The 12,500-nt window shown below is 51.5% G+C and overlaps 1 protein-coding gene across 1 annotated transcript in view; it reads left to right on the forward strand.

Annotated features, from left to right (window-relative positions):
* Window positions 1-228: 228 nt before the first annotated feature.
* Window positions 229-12,500, forward strand: part of LOC138202707 (DENN domain-containing protein 5B-like) — a 25,277-nt gene continuing 13,005 nt past the window's right edge. The window contains exons 1-8 of the mRNA XM_069156965.1: window positions 229-297; window positions 571-802; window positions 3,598-3,748; window positions 5,652-5,742; window positions 6,032-6,142; window positions 10,959-11,090; window positions 12,073-12,225; window positions 12,428-12,500. The exon at window positions 12,428-12,500 is cut by the window's right edge and continues 6 nt beyond it. Of these exons, the coding sequence (XP_069013066.1) occupies window positions 229-297; window positions 571-802; window positions 3,598-3,748; window positions 5,652-5,742; window positions 6,032-6,142; window positions 10,959-11,090; window positions 12,073-12,225; window positions 12,428-12,500 (1,012 nt within the window). The remainder of the gene's footprint in view (window positions 298-570; window positions 803-3,597; window positions 3,749-5,651; window positions 5,743-6,031; window positions 6,143-10,958; window positions 11,091-12,072; window positions 12,226-12,427) is intronic.

Genomic DNA, 12,500 nt, shown 5'->3' on the forward strand with positions numbered 1-12,500 from the left:
CTTCTAATGACCCAAACTGCGTCGCCATGGTAACAGGGTTCTCCAACACGACAACACCATCGTAGCTCCTCGCTGGATCGTCTCCCTGAAACTTCTCTCTGTTCCACACAAACTTTCACAAACTTTCATGTTCGCTCTCTGATCAAGTTTCAGGTGTGAAACATCGCCGACGCACCAGGAACTGATGATGATGATGATGATGATGATGATGATGATGATCAGGAGATGATGTTTGTACCAGTTCCTCATCAGGGTTTTATCTTCATGCTGCTGGTTCACGATCAGCCGTCTCACAACGTATTGATCTCCCCTCGTATTCAGAGCATGTCCCTTCTGAAACACAATCAGCTGCACAGCGTCTGCTGGTGAGAGTACATGAATATTAGTACTTTGCATTTAAACACTTATTTTCCCGACAGTTTCCAGTAGTTCACATTATAACATTCACAGTGAAGCAGCTGCAGAACGTCACGTTGAAACAGGCTGTGCTGCATATCACCCAACAGAGATGCTCTGTAATTTATCTGCACCTCATTATTCTTGAGAAATGATTTATTGGTGTGTCTCCAGGCTTCGTTCCTGTCCGACCAGCCCGAGCCCTACCTCCCCTTCCTGTCCCACTTCATTGAGACTCAGATGTTCGCCACCTTCATCGACAACAAGATCATGTCCCAGTGGGAGGAGAAGGAGCCGCTGCTCCGCGTCTTCGATGCTCGCATTGACAAGGCACGCATGTACAACGTCCGCGCCCCCAGCCTCCGTTCCTCCAGCTACCGGCGCTGCTCCATCCTCAAGGAGGCCGGTGAGTCCAGCAGGGACTGAGTGATGTCACGGAGGGTCGGCCGGGACTGAGTGATGTCACGGAGGGTCGGCAGGGACTGAGTGAGGTCACGGAGGGTCGGCAGGGACTGAGTGAGGTCACGGAGGGTCGGCAGGGACTGAGTGATGTCACGGAGGGTCAGCAGGGACTCGGTGAGGTCACGGAGGGTCAGCAGGGACTGAGTGAGGTCACGGAGGGTCAGCAGGGACTGAGTGAGGTCACGGAGGGTCGGCAGGGACTCGGTGAGGTCACGGAGGGTCGGCAGGGACTGAGTGAGGTCACGGAGGGTCGGCAGGGACTCGGTGAGGTCACGGAGGGTCGGCAGGGACTGGGTGATGTCACGGAGGGTCGGCAGGGACTCGGTGAGGTCACGGAGGGTCGGCAGGGACTGAGTGATGTCACGGAGGGTCGGCAGGGACTGAGTGAGGTCACGGAGGGTCGGCAGTGACTCGGTGAGGTCACGGAGGGTCGGCAGGGACTGAGTGATGTCACGGAGGGTCGGCAGGGACTGAGTGAGGTCACGGAGGGTCGGCAGGGACTGAGTGAGGTCACGGAGGGTCGGCAGGGACTGAGTGATGTCACGGAGGGTCAGCAGGGACTCGGTGAGGTCACGGAGGGTCAGCAGGGACTCGGTGAGGTCACGGAGGGTCAGCAGGGACTGAGTGAGGTCACGGAGGGTCGGCAGGGACTGAGTGATGTCACGGAGGGTCGGCAGGGACTGAGTGAGGTCACGGAGGGTCGGCAGGGACTGAGTGATGTCACGGAGGGTCAGCAGGGACTCGGTGAGGTCACGGAGGGTCAGCAGGGACTGAGTGAGGTCACGGAGGGTCAGCAGGGACTGAGTGAGGTCACGGAGGGTCGGCAGGGACTCGGTGAGGTCACGGAGGGTCGGCAGGGACTCGGTGAGGTCACGGAGGGTTGGCAGGGACTGAGTGAGGTCACGGAGGGTCGGCAGGGACTGAGTGAGGTCACGGAGGGTCGGCAGGGACTGAGTGAGGTCACGGAGGGTCGGCAGGGACTCGGTGAGGTCACGGAGGGTCGGCAGGGACTGGGTGATGTCACGGAGGGTCGGCAGGGACTCGGTGAGGTCACGGAGGGTCGGCAGGGACTGAGTGATGTCACGGAGGGTCGGCAGGGACTGAGTGAGGTCACGGAGGGTCGGCAGTGACTCGGTGAGGTCACGGAGGGTCGGCAGGGACTGAGTGATGTCACGGAGGGTCGGCAGGGACTGAGTGAGGTCACGGAGGGTCGGCAGGGACTGAGTGAGGTCACGGAGGGTCGGCAGGGACTGAGTGATGTCACGGAGGGTCAGCAGGGACTCGGTGAGGTCACGGAGGGTCAGCAGGGACTCGGTGAGGTCACGGAGGGTCAGCAGGGACTGAGTGAGGTCACGGAGGGTCGGCAGGGACTGAGTGAGGTCACGGAGGGTCAGCAGGGACTGAGTGATGTCACGGAGGGTCGGCAGGGACTGAGTGAGGTCACGGAGGGTCGGCAGGGACTGGGTGATGTCACGGAGGGTCGGCAGGGACTCGGTGAGGTCACGGAGGGTCGGCAGGGACTGAGTGATGTCACGGAGGGTCGGCAGGGACTGAGTGATGTCACGGAGGGTCGGCAGGGACTGAGTGAGGTCACGGAGGGTCAGCAGGGACTGAGTGAGGTCACGGAGGGTCAGCAGGGACTCGGTGAGGTCACGGAGGGTCAGCAGGGACTGAGTGAGGTCACGGAGGGTCGGCAGGGACTGAGTGAGGTCACGGAGGGTCAGCAGGGACTCGGTGAGGTCACGGAGGGTCAGCAGGGACTGAGTGAGGTCACGGAGGGTCGGCAGGGACTGAGTGAGGTCACGGAGGGTCGGCAGGGACTGAGTGAGGTCACGGAGGGTCGGCAGGGACTGAGTGATGTCACGGAGGGTCAGCAGGGACTCGGTGAGGTCACGGAGGGTCAGCAGGGACTCGGTGAGGTCACGGAGGGTCAGCAGGGACTGAGTGAGGTCACGGAGGGTCGGCAGGGACTGAGTGAGGTCACGGAGGGTCAGCAGGGACTGAGTGATGTCACGGAGGGTCGGCAGGGACTGAGTGAGGTCACGGAGGGTCGGCAGGGACTGGGTGATGTCACGGAGGGTCGGCAGGGACTCGGTGAGGTCACGGAGGGTCGGCAGGGACTGAGTGATGTCACGGAGGGTCGGCAGGGACTGAGTGATGTCACGGAGGGTCGGCAGGGACTGAGTGAGGTCACGGAGGGTCAGCAGGGACTGAGTGAGGTCACGGAGGGTCAGCAGGGACTCGGTGAGGTCACGGAGGGTCAGCAGGGACTGAGTGAGGTCACGGAGGGTCGGCAGGGACTGAGTGAGGTCACGGAGGGTCAGCAGGGACTCGGTGAGGTCACGGAGGGTCAGCAGGGACTGAGTGAGGTCACGGAGGGTCGGCAGGGACTGAGTGAGGTCACGGAGGGTCGGCAGGGACTGAGTGATGTCACGGAGGGTCGGCAGGGACTGAGTGATGTCACGGAGGGTCAGCAAGGACTGAGTGATGTCACGGAGGGTCAGCAGGGACTCGGTGAGGCCACACTGGCCCTGTTGGTGCTTTAATAGTGTCAAAGACGCAGGCTGGTGATGAGTAGAAAGTGTTTTCTTGTCATTGAAAAGTCTTGTTAGCTCCAACATTAAAGGTGTTCCCAGCAGTAATAACTCCCTTCAATAATGTGACTATAAACAGTATCCTGGTCATGTGACTGTCACCCACCTCCTGCTGTGATCTGACCCGGTTCTGTCCCGTCAGCAGCTCAGGCCGTAGAGCAGCGTCTGATGAAGATCGACCACACGGCCATCCACCCTCACCTGCTGGACATGAAGATCGGTCAGGGCCGCTATGAGCAGGGCTTCTTCCCCAAGCTGCAGGCCGACGTGCTCAACACGGGGCCGGCCAACAACAAGTGAGTCCGCCTCCTCCTGGTGACGAAAGGTCACAGGTGAAGGGGCGGGGCTAGATGTGTCACCTGACTCTGCATCTGTTTCAACAGACTTTCACATTGTGTTCATCAAAGAAAACAAATGTGATGTTGTAAATGTGACCAGCTCATAACTACCAGAATATATTGCGTAATAATGACATCATGACTGACAGGACAGAAACTGGCAGCAGTGTTTTACCGCTTGGGGCCATTTTTTCTTTAATTGAGGTAAAAATTATTTTATATTTATTCAGCTCTTTGTAATGCACAATATTCTCTAGAAAATATAAACAGAAAAGTGATTCACAATGAAAGCACAACTTTAATGTGAGCAGAGTTTCCAGACTGAAGCTGTGAGCCCGACTGGACAGAACCAGTGGTGCCGGTTCAACCCGTTAAAAGTTGTTCTGGCTGTAAGAGAGGTACAGAGGGAGACATGAGGCTCAGCAGGAAGTTAGTGTAAAAATCTGAATCATAACTCTCCAACATGATTGACATATTTTAGACTGGATGTAACTTGTCCATCATAAACAAACCTTCAGAAACCTGTTTAGAAACCAGAGAAACAAAATGTCTGTTTATGTTTTTATGTTTTCTTCACTATCAAAGTAATTCACTCGTTGTCGTCAGTATATCATGCCACACAGGGAGGCTGTGGCTCAGTTGGTAGAGTGGGTTGCACATTAATCAGAAGGTTGGTGGTTCAATCCCCAGCTCCTCCTGTCCACATCCCTAAGTGTCCTTGAGCAAGACACTGAACCTTAAGTTGCTCCCGATGTTGTATCATCGGTGTGTTGTGAGTCGCTTTGGATAAAAGCATCAATGTAATGTAATATATCCAAAGATAAGCAACAAAAACACACTGTTAGCAGCCCAAAGTTCACATCTGTTCACAGAGTGAAGACTCACATTCATTATGTAGAAAAACAGGATCAAATCTAATACAAAAAATATATGAAACTACATTACCCATGATTCACTGACTCCAACCAAACCAGGGGAAGAGAAGGAAGTAAACCATCCATCCTGGAATCAGACTGAAGCTACATGCGCCCTCTAGTGGCCGTAGTCATTATGACAGGAGCAGATGATCATAACAGTCAGGAGTATAATATCACAACGTTCACCGTTCACCATGTGTTTATCGTTGTTACCGTGACAACGAGGGTCCGGTACCTCTGTCTCTGGTATCATCCAAAAGTTACAGTATATACTCTACGTTGTTGGTAATGACCTCCTGAACCCACCAGCCAGGTCAGTCGGCCTGTACTGAACCAGAGAGCTGCAGCAGGACGATAACCATCTCAATCATTATTATTACTATTATTATTATTATTATTATCATCATCATTATAAACATTGGGTTTAGTGCTGTCTGAAGAGCTCTAAAGGATTATTGAAACAGTTGACAGTTGACTGGAGGTGTGTTCATCTCAGACTGTTCATTAAAGTTGCTGATGTCAGCAGCCTAAGCTGGAAAATTATTTCAACACGGCATTTTATGATTGACATATAAACAATCACACATCCTTTTTTAGGCATTAAAGTTCTAAATATGACAAATACTTTGATCTAATAATAGACCAAAGACAACATATCAAGTGTTGAAATGGAGAAATTTTATTTTTTTATAAAAATATATATGCTTATTTTGGATTTGGGGTTGTATACCTGGTACAGATGCAGGATGATAACCTGTTCTTCAAACATCTGTACGATGCATCAAACTGATGGGTCCCAAGTACATCAGTGATTTGAAGGCTCTCCTCTCTGTGTGACTCACAGGAACACCTTAGTGTGAATGTCACTTTGCTGATGAATTTAAAATCATCTTTAACAGTGCAAGTGCTCTGACCGGTTGATTGGTTGGTCTGTTGGTCCTCAGGTGGTCTCACAGGACAGCGACAGCTCAGCGCAGGAAGGATCGCCATAGACACCAGACGGAGCACCTGAACCTGGACAACGAGTTGAAAGAGGTAGGACACTCTGGGTAGCCGCCCTCTGTAGCCCCGCCCCACTCTGTAGCCCCGCCCCCCCGTTCTTTAACGTCAGCTCTTTTCGTGTCACGTCTGCTTTTCATTTTGATTTATTGTTTCGTTCTGTTTGAGCTCTTTGTTTCATTTTATTTGTTTCTTACTTTACGTGCCTTCCGCCTTCTCTGTTTTCTTTTCCGTTTTTCTCTCTTGGTTCTGTCCTCTCCCGTCTGCTCGTGTGTCCCGGTCCGGTCCGGTCGGGGGTCGGGTTGCACCGCTCCTCCTCCTCCAGCAGGTGGAGTGCTGTCTGGTCCTGCAGAACTCCATGGCGTTCTGGGAGTGGGACAATGCGTCCCCCCCGCCAGTCAAACCGCCTAAAAAATCCGCCTCTGCGTCCTGCCTGGTATGTGCAGGAGCTGCCCACCCCCCACCCCACTTCTCTCTCAGCTCCCGTCTGCTGTAACTCAGCTGGTGTGGATTTGTTTAAAGGTCCTATATTATATAAATTCAGATCTCATCTCTGTTCTGGTTATAAAGCAGGTCAAGTTCTATAAATGCTGTGAAAGCAACTGTGCTGTTTGGACTTCAGAAAGTTTATGATGTCAGAAACACGGGTCGATCTATCGTAGAGATATCGAGCTAAAAGACTGCTGAAAGGCTGTGTTTGAGTCAGCCAATCAGAAGAGAGTGTCACTAGTCAGAGCATCTTAAAGGCACAGACACTAAATCCAGAAGCTGAGGAGATGTAGAACTACACTGAGATGATTCACAGTGGCTAAGTTTAAAATATGGACCTTAAAAGTTATAATCCGTACCATTTCAGTCCTGGTGATACCTGTAGTCTTCATGGCAACAGCAAATGCAATGTAATACCTCAGCTGTGCAACCAATCACACAGAGGCTGTTTGAATGAAGAACTTCATGCTGCACACAGAGTGCAGTTGGTGACCTGCTTCCTTTCCCATTTCCTGTTTCCTGTTTTCTGCTTCCTGCTTCCGTGGCGGCTGCTGCTTTCACCTCGAATCACTGCAGGTTCACAACTCAACTACAGTCAGGAGAAACTAAACCAATGTTATCTGTCAAGAACACAGTTTAATGAAAGAATATGGACGCTTTATGTTATTAAAAAAAAGTAATATTAGGAGCAGGGAGGATAGAAATGTAGTTGTGTCTGCAGTGGGACACTCACCTGTTCCTGGAGGACGGCCTTCACCTCCTCCTGTCTCACACACTGTCCTGTCTTACAGGCTGTCCCGTCTCAAACGCTGTCCCATCTCACACACCGTCTGTTACTGACCGTCTGTTACTGACTGTCTGTTGCCATCTGTTACTGACCGTCTGTTACCGTCTATGTCTGACCATCTGTGTCTGACCATCTGTTACTGACTGTCTGTTACTGTCTGTTACTGACCGTCTGTGTCTGACCGTCTGCTACCGTCTGTTACTGACCGTCTGTTACTGACCGTCTGTGTCTGACCATCTGTTACTGACCGTCTGTTACTGACCGTCTGTTACCATCTGTGTCTGACCGTCTGTGTCTGACCGTCTGTTACTGACCGTCTGTTACTGTCTGTTACTGACCGTCTGTTACCATCTGTGTCTGACCATCTGTGTCTGACCGTCTGTGTCTGACCGTCTGTGTCTGACCGTCTGTTACTGACCGTCTGTGCCTGACCGTCTGTTACTGACCGTCTGTTACTGTCTGTTACTGACCGTCTGTTACCATCTGTGTCTGACCATCTGTGTCTGACCGTCTGTGTCTGACCGTCTGTGTCTGACCGTCTGTTACTGACCGTCTGTGCCTGACCGTCTGTTACTGACCGTCTGTTACCGTCTGTTACTGGCCGTCTGTTACTGACCGTCTGTTACCATCTGTGTCTGACCATCTGTGTCTGACCGTCTGTGTCTGACCGTCTGTGTCTGACCGTCTGTTACTGACCGTCTGTGCCTGACCGTCTGTTACTGACCGTCTGTTACCGTCTGTTACTGGCCGTCTGTTACTGGCCGTCTGTTACCATCTGTGTCTGACCATCTGTGTCTGACCGTCTGTTACTGACCGTCTGTTACCGTCTGTTACTGACCGTCTGTTACTGACCGTCCGTTACCATCTGTGTCTGACCATTTGTGTCTGACCGTCTGTGTCTGACCGTCTGTTACTGACCGTCTGTTACTGTCTGTTACTGACCGTCTGTGTCTGACCGTCTGTGTCTGACCGTCTGTTACCGTCTGTTACCATCTGTTACTGACCGTCTGTTACTGACCGTCTGTGTCTGACCGTCTGTTACTGACCGTCTGTTACTGTCTGTTACTGACCGTCTGTGTCTGACCGTCTGTTACCGTCTGTTACCATCTGTTACTGACCGTCTGTGTCTGACCGTCTGTTACCATCTGTTACTGACCGTCTGTGTCTGACCGTCTGTTACCGTCTGTTACTGACTGTCTGTTACCATGTGTCTGACCATCTGTGTCTGACCGTCTGTGTCTGACCATCTGTTACTGACCGTCTGTTACCGTCTGTTGCTGACCGTCTGTTACTGTCTGTTACTGACCGTCTGTTACCATCTGTGTCTGACCATCTGTGTCTGACCATCTGTTTCTGACCGTCTGTTACTGACCGTCTGTTACCGTCTGTTACTGACCGTCTGTTACCATGTGTCTGACCATCTGTCTGACCGTCTGTGTCTGACCGTCTGTTACTGACCGTCTGTTACTGTCTGTTACTGACCATCTGTTGCCATGTGTCTGACCATCTGTGTCTGACCGTCTGTTACTGACCGTCTGTGTCTGACCGTCTGTTACTGACCGTCTGTTACCATCTGTCTGACCGTCTGTTACTGACCGTCTGTGTCTGACCGTCTGTTACCGTCTGTTACCATCTGTTACTGACCGTCTGTTACTGACCGTCTGTTACTGTCTCTTACTGACCGTCTGTTATTGACCGTCTGTTACCATCTGTGTCTGACCGTCTGTTACTGACCGTCTGTGTCTGACCGTCTGTTACCGTCTGTTACCATCTGTTACTGACCGTCTGTTACTGACCGTCTGTGTCTGACCATCTGTGTCTGACTGTCTGTTACTGACCGTCTGTTACTGTCTGTTACTGACCGTCTGTTACCATCTGTGTCTGACCGTCTGTTACTGACCGTCTGTGTCTGACCATCTGTGTCTGACCATCTGTTACTGACCGTCTGTTACTGTCTGTTACTGACCGTCTGTTACTGACCGTCTGTTACCATCTGTGTCTGACCGTCTGTTACTGACCGTCTGTGTCTGACCGTCTGTTACCGTTTGTTACCATCTGTTACTGACCGTCTGTTACTGACCGTCTGTGTCTGACCATCTGTGTCTGACCGTCTGTTACTGACCGTCTGTTACTGTCTGTTACTGACCGTCTGTTACCATCTGTGTCTGACCGTCTGTTACTGACCGTCTGTGTCTGACCGTCTGTTACTGACCGTCTGTTACTGTCTCTTACTGACCGTCTGTTACTGACCGTCTGTTACCATCTGTCTGACCGTCTGTTACTGACCGTCTGTGTCTGACCGTCTGTTACCGTCTGTTACCATCTGTTACTGACCGTCTGTTACTGACCGTCCGTTACTGTCTGTTACTGACCGTCTGTTACCATCTGTGTCTGACCGTCTGTTACTGACCGTCTGTGTCTGACCGTCTGTTACTGACCGTCTGTTACTGTCTCTTACTGACTGTCTGTTACTGACCGTCTGTTACCGTCTGTGTCTGACCGTCTGTTACTGACCGTCTGTTACTGACCGTCTGTTACCATCTGTGCCTGACCGTCTGTTACTGACCGTCTGTGTCTGACCGTCTGTTACCGTCTGTTACCATCTGTTACTGACCGTCTGTTACTGACCGTCTGTCTGACCATCTGTGTCTGACCGTCTGTTACTGACCGTCTGTTACTGTCTCTTACTGACCGTCTGTTACTGACCGTCTGTTACCATCTGTGTCTGACCGTCTGTTACTGACCGTCTGTGTCTGACCGTCTGTTACTGACTGTCTGTTACTGTCTCTTACTGACCGTCTGTTACTGACCGTCTGTTACCATCTGTGTCTGACCGTCTGTTACTGACCGTCTGTGTCTGACCGTCTGTTACCGTCTGTTACCATCTGTTACTGACCGTCTGTTACTGACCGTCTGTGTCTGACCGTCTGTTACCGTCTGTTACCATCTGTTACTGACCATCTGTTACTGACCGTCTGTGTCTGACCATCTGTGTCTGACTGTCTGTTACTGACCGTCTGTTACTGTCTGTTACTGACCGTCTGTGTCTGACCGTCTGTTACCGTCTGTTACCATCTGTGTCTGACCGTCTGTTACTGACCGTCTGTGTCTGACCGTCTGTTACCGTCTGTTACCATCTGTTACTGACCATCTGTTACTGACCGTCTGTGTCTGACCATCTGTGTCTGACTGTCTGTTACTGACCGTCTGTTACTGTCTGTTACTGACCGTCTGTTACCATCTGTGTCTGACCGTCTGTTACTGACCGTCTGTTACTGACCGTCTGTGTCTGACCATCTGTGTCTGACCGTCTGTTACTGACCGTCTGTGTCTGACCGTCTGTTACCGTCTGTTACCATCTGTTACTGACCGTCTGTTACTGACCGTCTGTGTCTGACCATCTGTGTCTGACCGTCTGTTACTGACCGTCTGTTACTGTCTGTTACTGACCGTCTGTTACCATCTGTGTCTGACCGTCTGTTACTGACCGTCTGTGTCTGACCGTCTGTTACTGACCGTCTGTTACTGTCTCTTACTGACCGTCTGTTACTGACCGTCTGTGTCTGACCGTCTGTGTCTGACCGTCTGTTACCGTCTGTGTCTGACCGTCTGTTACTGACCGTCTGTTACTGTCTGTTACTGACCGTCTGTTACCATGTGTCTGACCATCTGTGTCTGACCGTCTGTGTCTGACCGTCTGTTACTGACCGTCTGTTAACGTCTGTTACTGGCCGTCTGTTACTGTCTGTTACTGACCGTCTGTTACTGTCTGTGTCTGACCGTCTGTTACTGACCGTCTGTTACTGTCTGTTACTGACCGTCTGTGTCTGACCGTCTGTTACTGACCGTCTGTTACTGTCTGTTACTGACCGTCTGTGTCTGACCGTCTGTTACTGACCGTCTGTGTCTGACTGTCTGTTACCGTCTGTGTCTGACCGTCTGTGTCTGACCGTCTGTTACCGTCTGTTACCTCCAGAAGTACATGCAGGAGGCCCGCGGTCTGGGGAAGAACCTGCGGCAGCCCAAACTGTCGGACCTGTCGCCGGCCGTCATCGCTCAGACCAACTGGAAGTTCGTTGAGGGTCTGCTGAAGGAGTGTCGTATGAAGGTGAACCACATGAGCACGTAGAGATGACCTCTGACATCTGACCGCTGACCTCTGACCTTTGACCTGGTGGTGCAGCCGCTCACTGTTCACTTCCTGTTATTCTCAGACACAGAACGTCTCCAGCAGAGAAACAAACACACTGAAACAAGAAAAATGAAACAGGTAGTTCAGTTGGATCCTCAGTGGTTCCAGAGGGAGGAGGAGGAGGTTCAGACCTCCTATCAGAGAGCAGGAGGCCACGGAGGACGTTCAGACCTCCTATCAGAGAGCAGGAGGCCACGGAGGACGTTCAGACCTCCTATCAGAGAGCAGGAGGCCACGGAGGAGGTTCAGACCTCCCATCAGAGAGCAGGAGGCCACGGAGGAGGTTCAGACCTCCCATCAGAGAGCAGGAGGCCACGGAGGAGGTTCAGACCTCCCATCAGAGAGCAGGAGGCCACGGAGGAGGTTCAGACCTCCTGACTGATCACTGATGTGTCAGACATGAGAAAACATCCTAATTGTACAAACTTTGACATTAAAATATTTCGACTTTTGTGTTATTTGTGTTTTGTAATGATTTATTTCATGCAAGTGTCGGGTTTCATCCTGATGACGTTGTGACCTAATATAATAATAATAATAATAATAATAATAATAATAATAATAATAATATATAGCACAATTAAGAATCTCCACTCATACAACCAAGTTTAAATGTTCTTTCATTAATCAGAAAACTGGTGTGTTGGTGAAAACAGCTGATCTGCTCACATCATCATCATCATCATCATCATCATCACAAACTGTATGTGCAGTAATCACGTGTGTGTGTGTGTGTGTGTGTGTGTGTGTGTGTGTCTGTGTGTGTGTGTGTGTGAGTGTGTGTGTGTGTGTGTGTGTGTGTGTGTGTGTGTGTGTGTGTGTGTGTGTGTGTGTGTGTGTGTGTGTGTCTGTGTGTGTGTGTGTGTGTGTGTGTGTGTGTGTGTGTGTGTGTGTGCAGACCAAGCGTATGCTGGTGGAGAAGATGGGCCGGGAGGCGGTGGAGCTCGGCCATGGGGAGGTCAACATCACCGGCCTGGAGGAGAACACGCTGATCGCCAGTCTGTGTGACCTGCTGGAGAGGATCTGGAGTCATGGACTGCAGGTCAAACAGGTCAGTACACACACACACACACACACACACACACACACACACACAGTTTAATCTCTGTGTTGCTGATTGACACTCAGACGTTATTGATCCTCTCTGTTTATAATCTGTCCTTCATCACTAAGTGCATCAGCTGCTGTAATGTGTGTGTTTGTTGTGTGTTTGTTGCGACTCTGACTCTCTGACACACTCTGTGACCTCTCAGGGGAAGTCGGCCCTGTGGTCCCACCTGCTGCACTACCAGGCCCGCGATGAGCGGCTGGAGCAGCTCGCCAAGT

Source organism: Embiotoca jacksoni, unplaced genomic scaffold, assembly GCF_022577435.1.
Source record: "Embiotoca jacksoni isolate LCO1_2020_lvr unplaced genomic scaffold, fEmbJac1.0.p SCAF_21, whole genome shotgun sequence".
Lineage (NCBI taxonomy): Eukaryota > Metazoa > Chordata > Actinopteri > Embiotocidae > Embiotoca > Embiotoca jacksoni.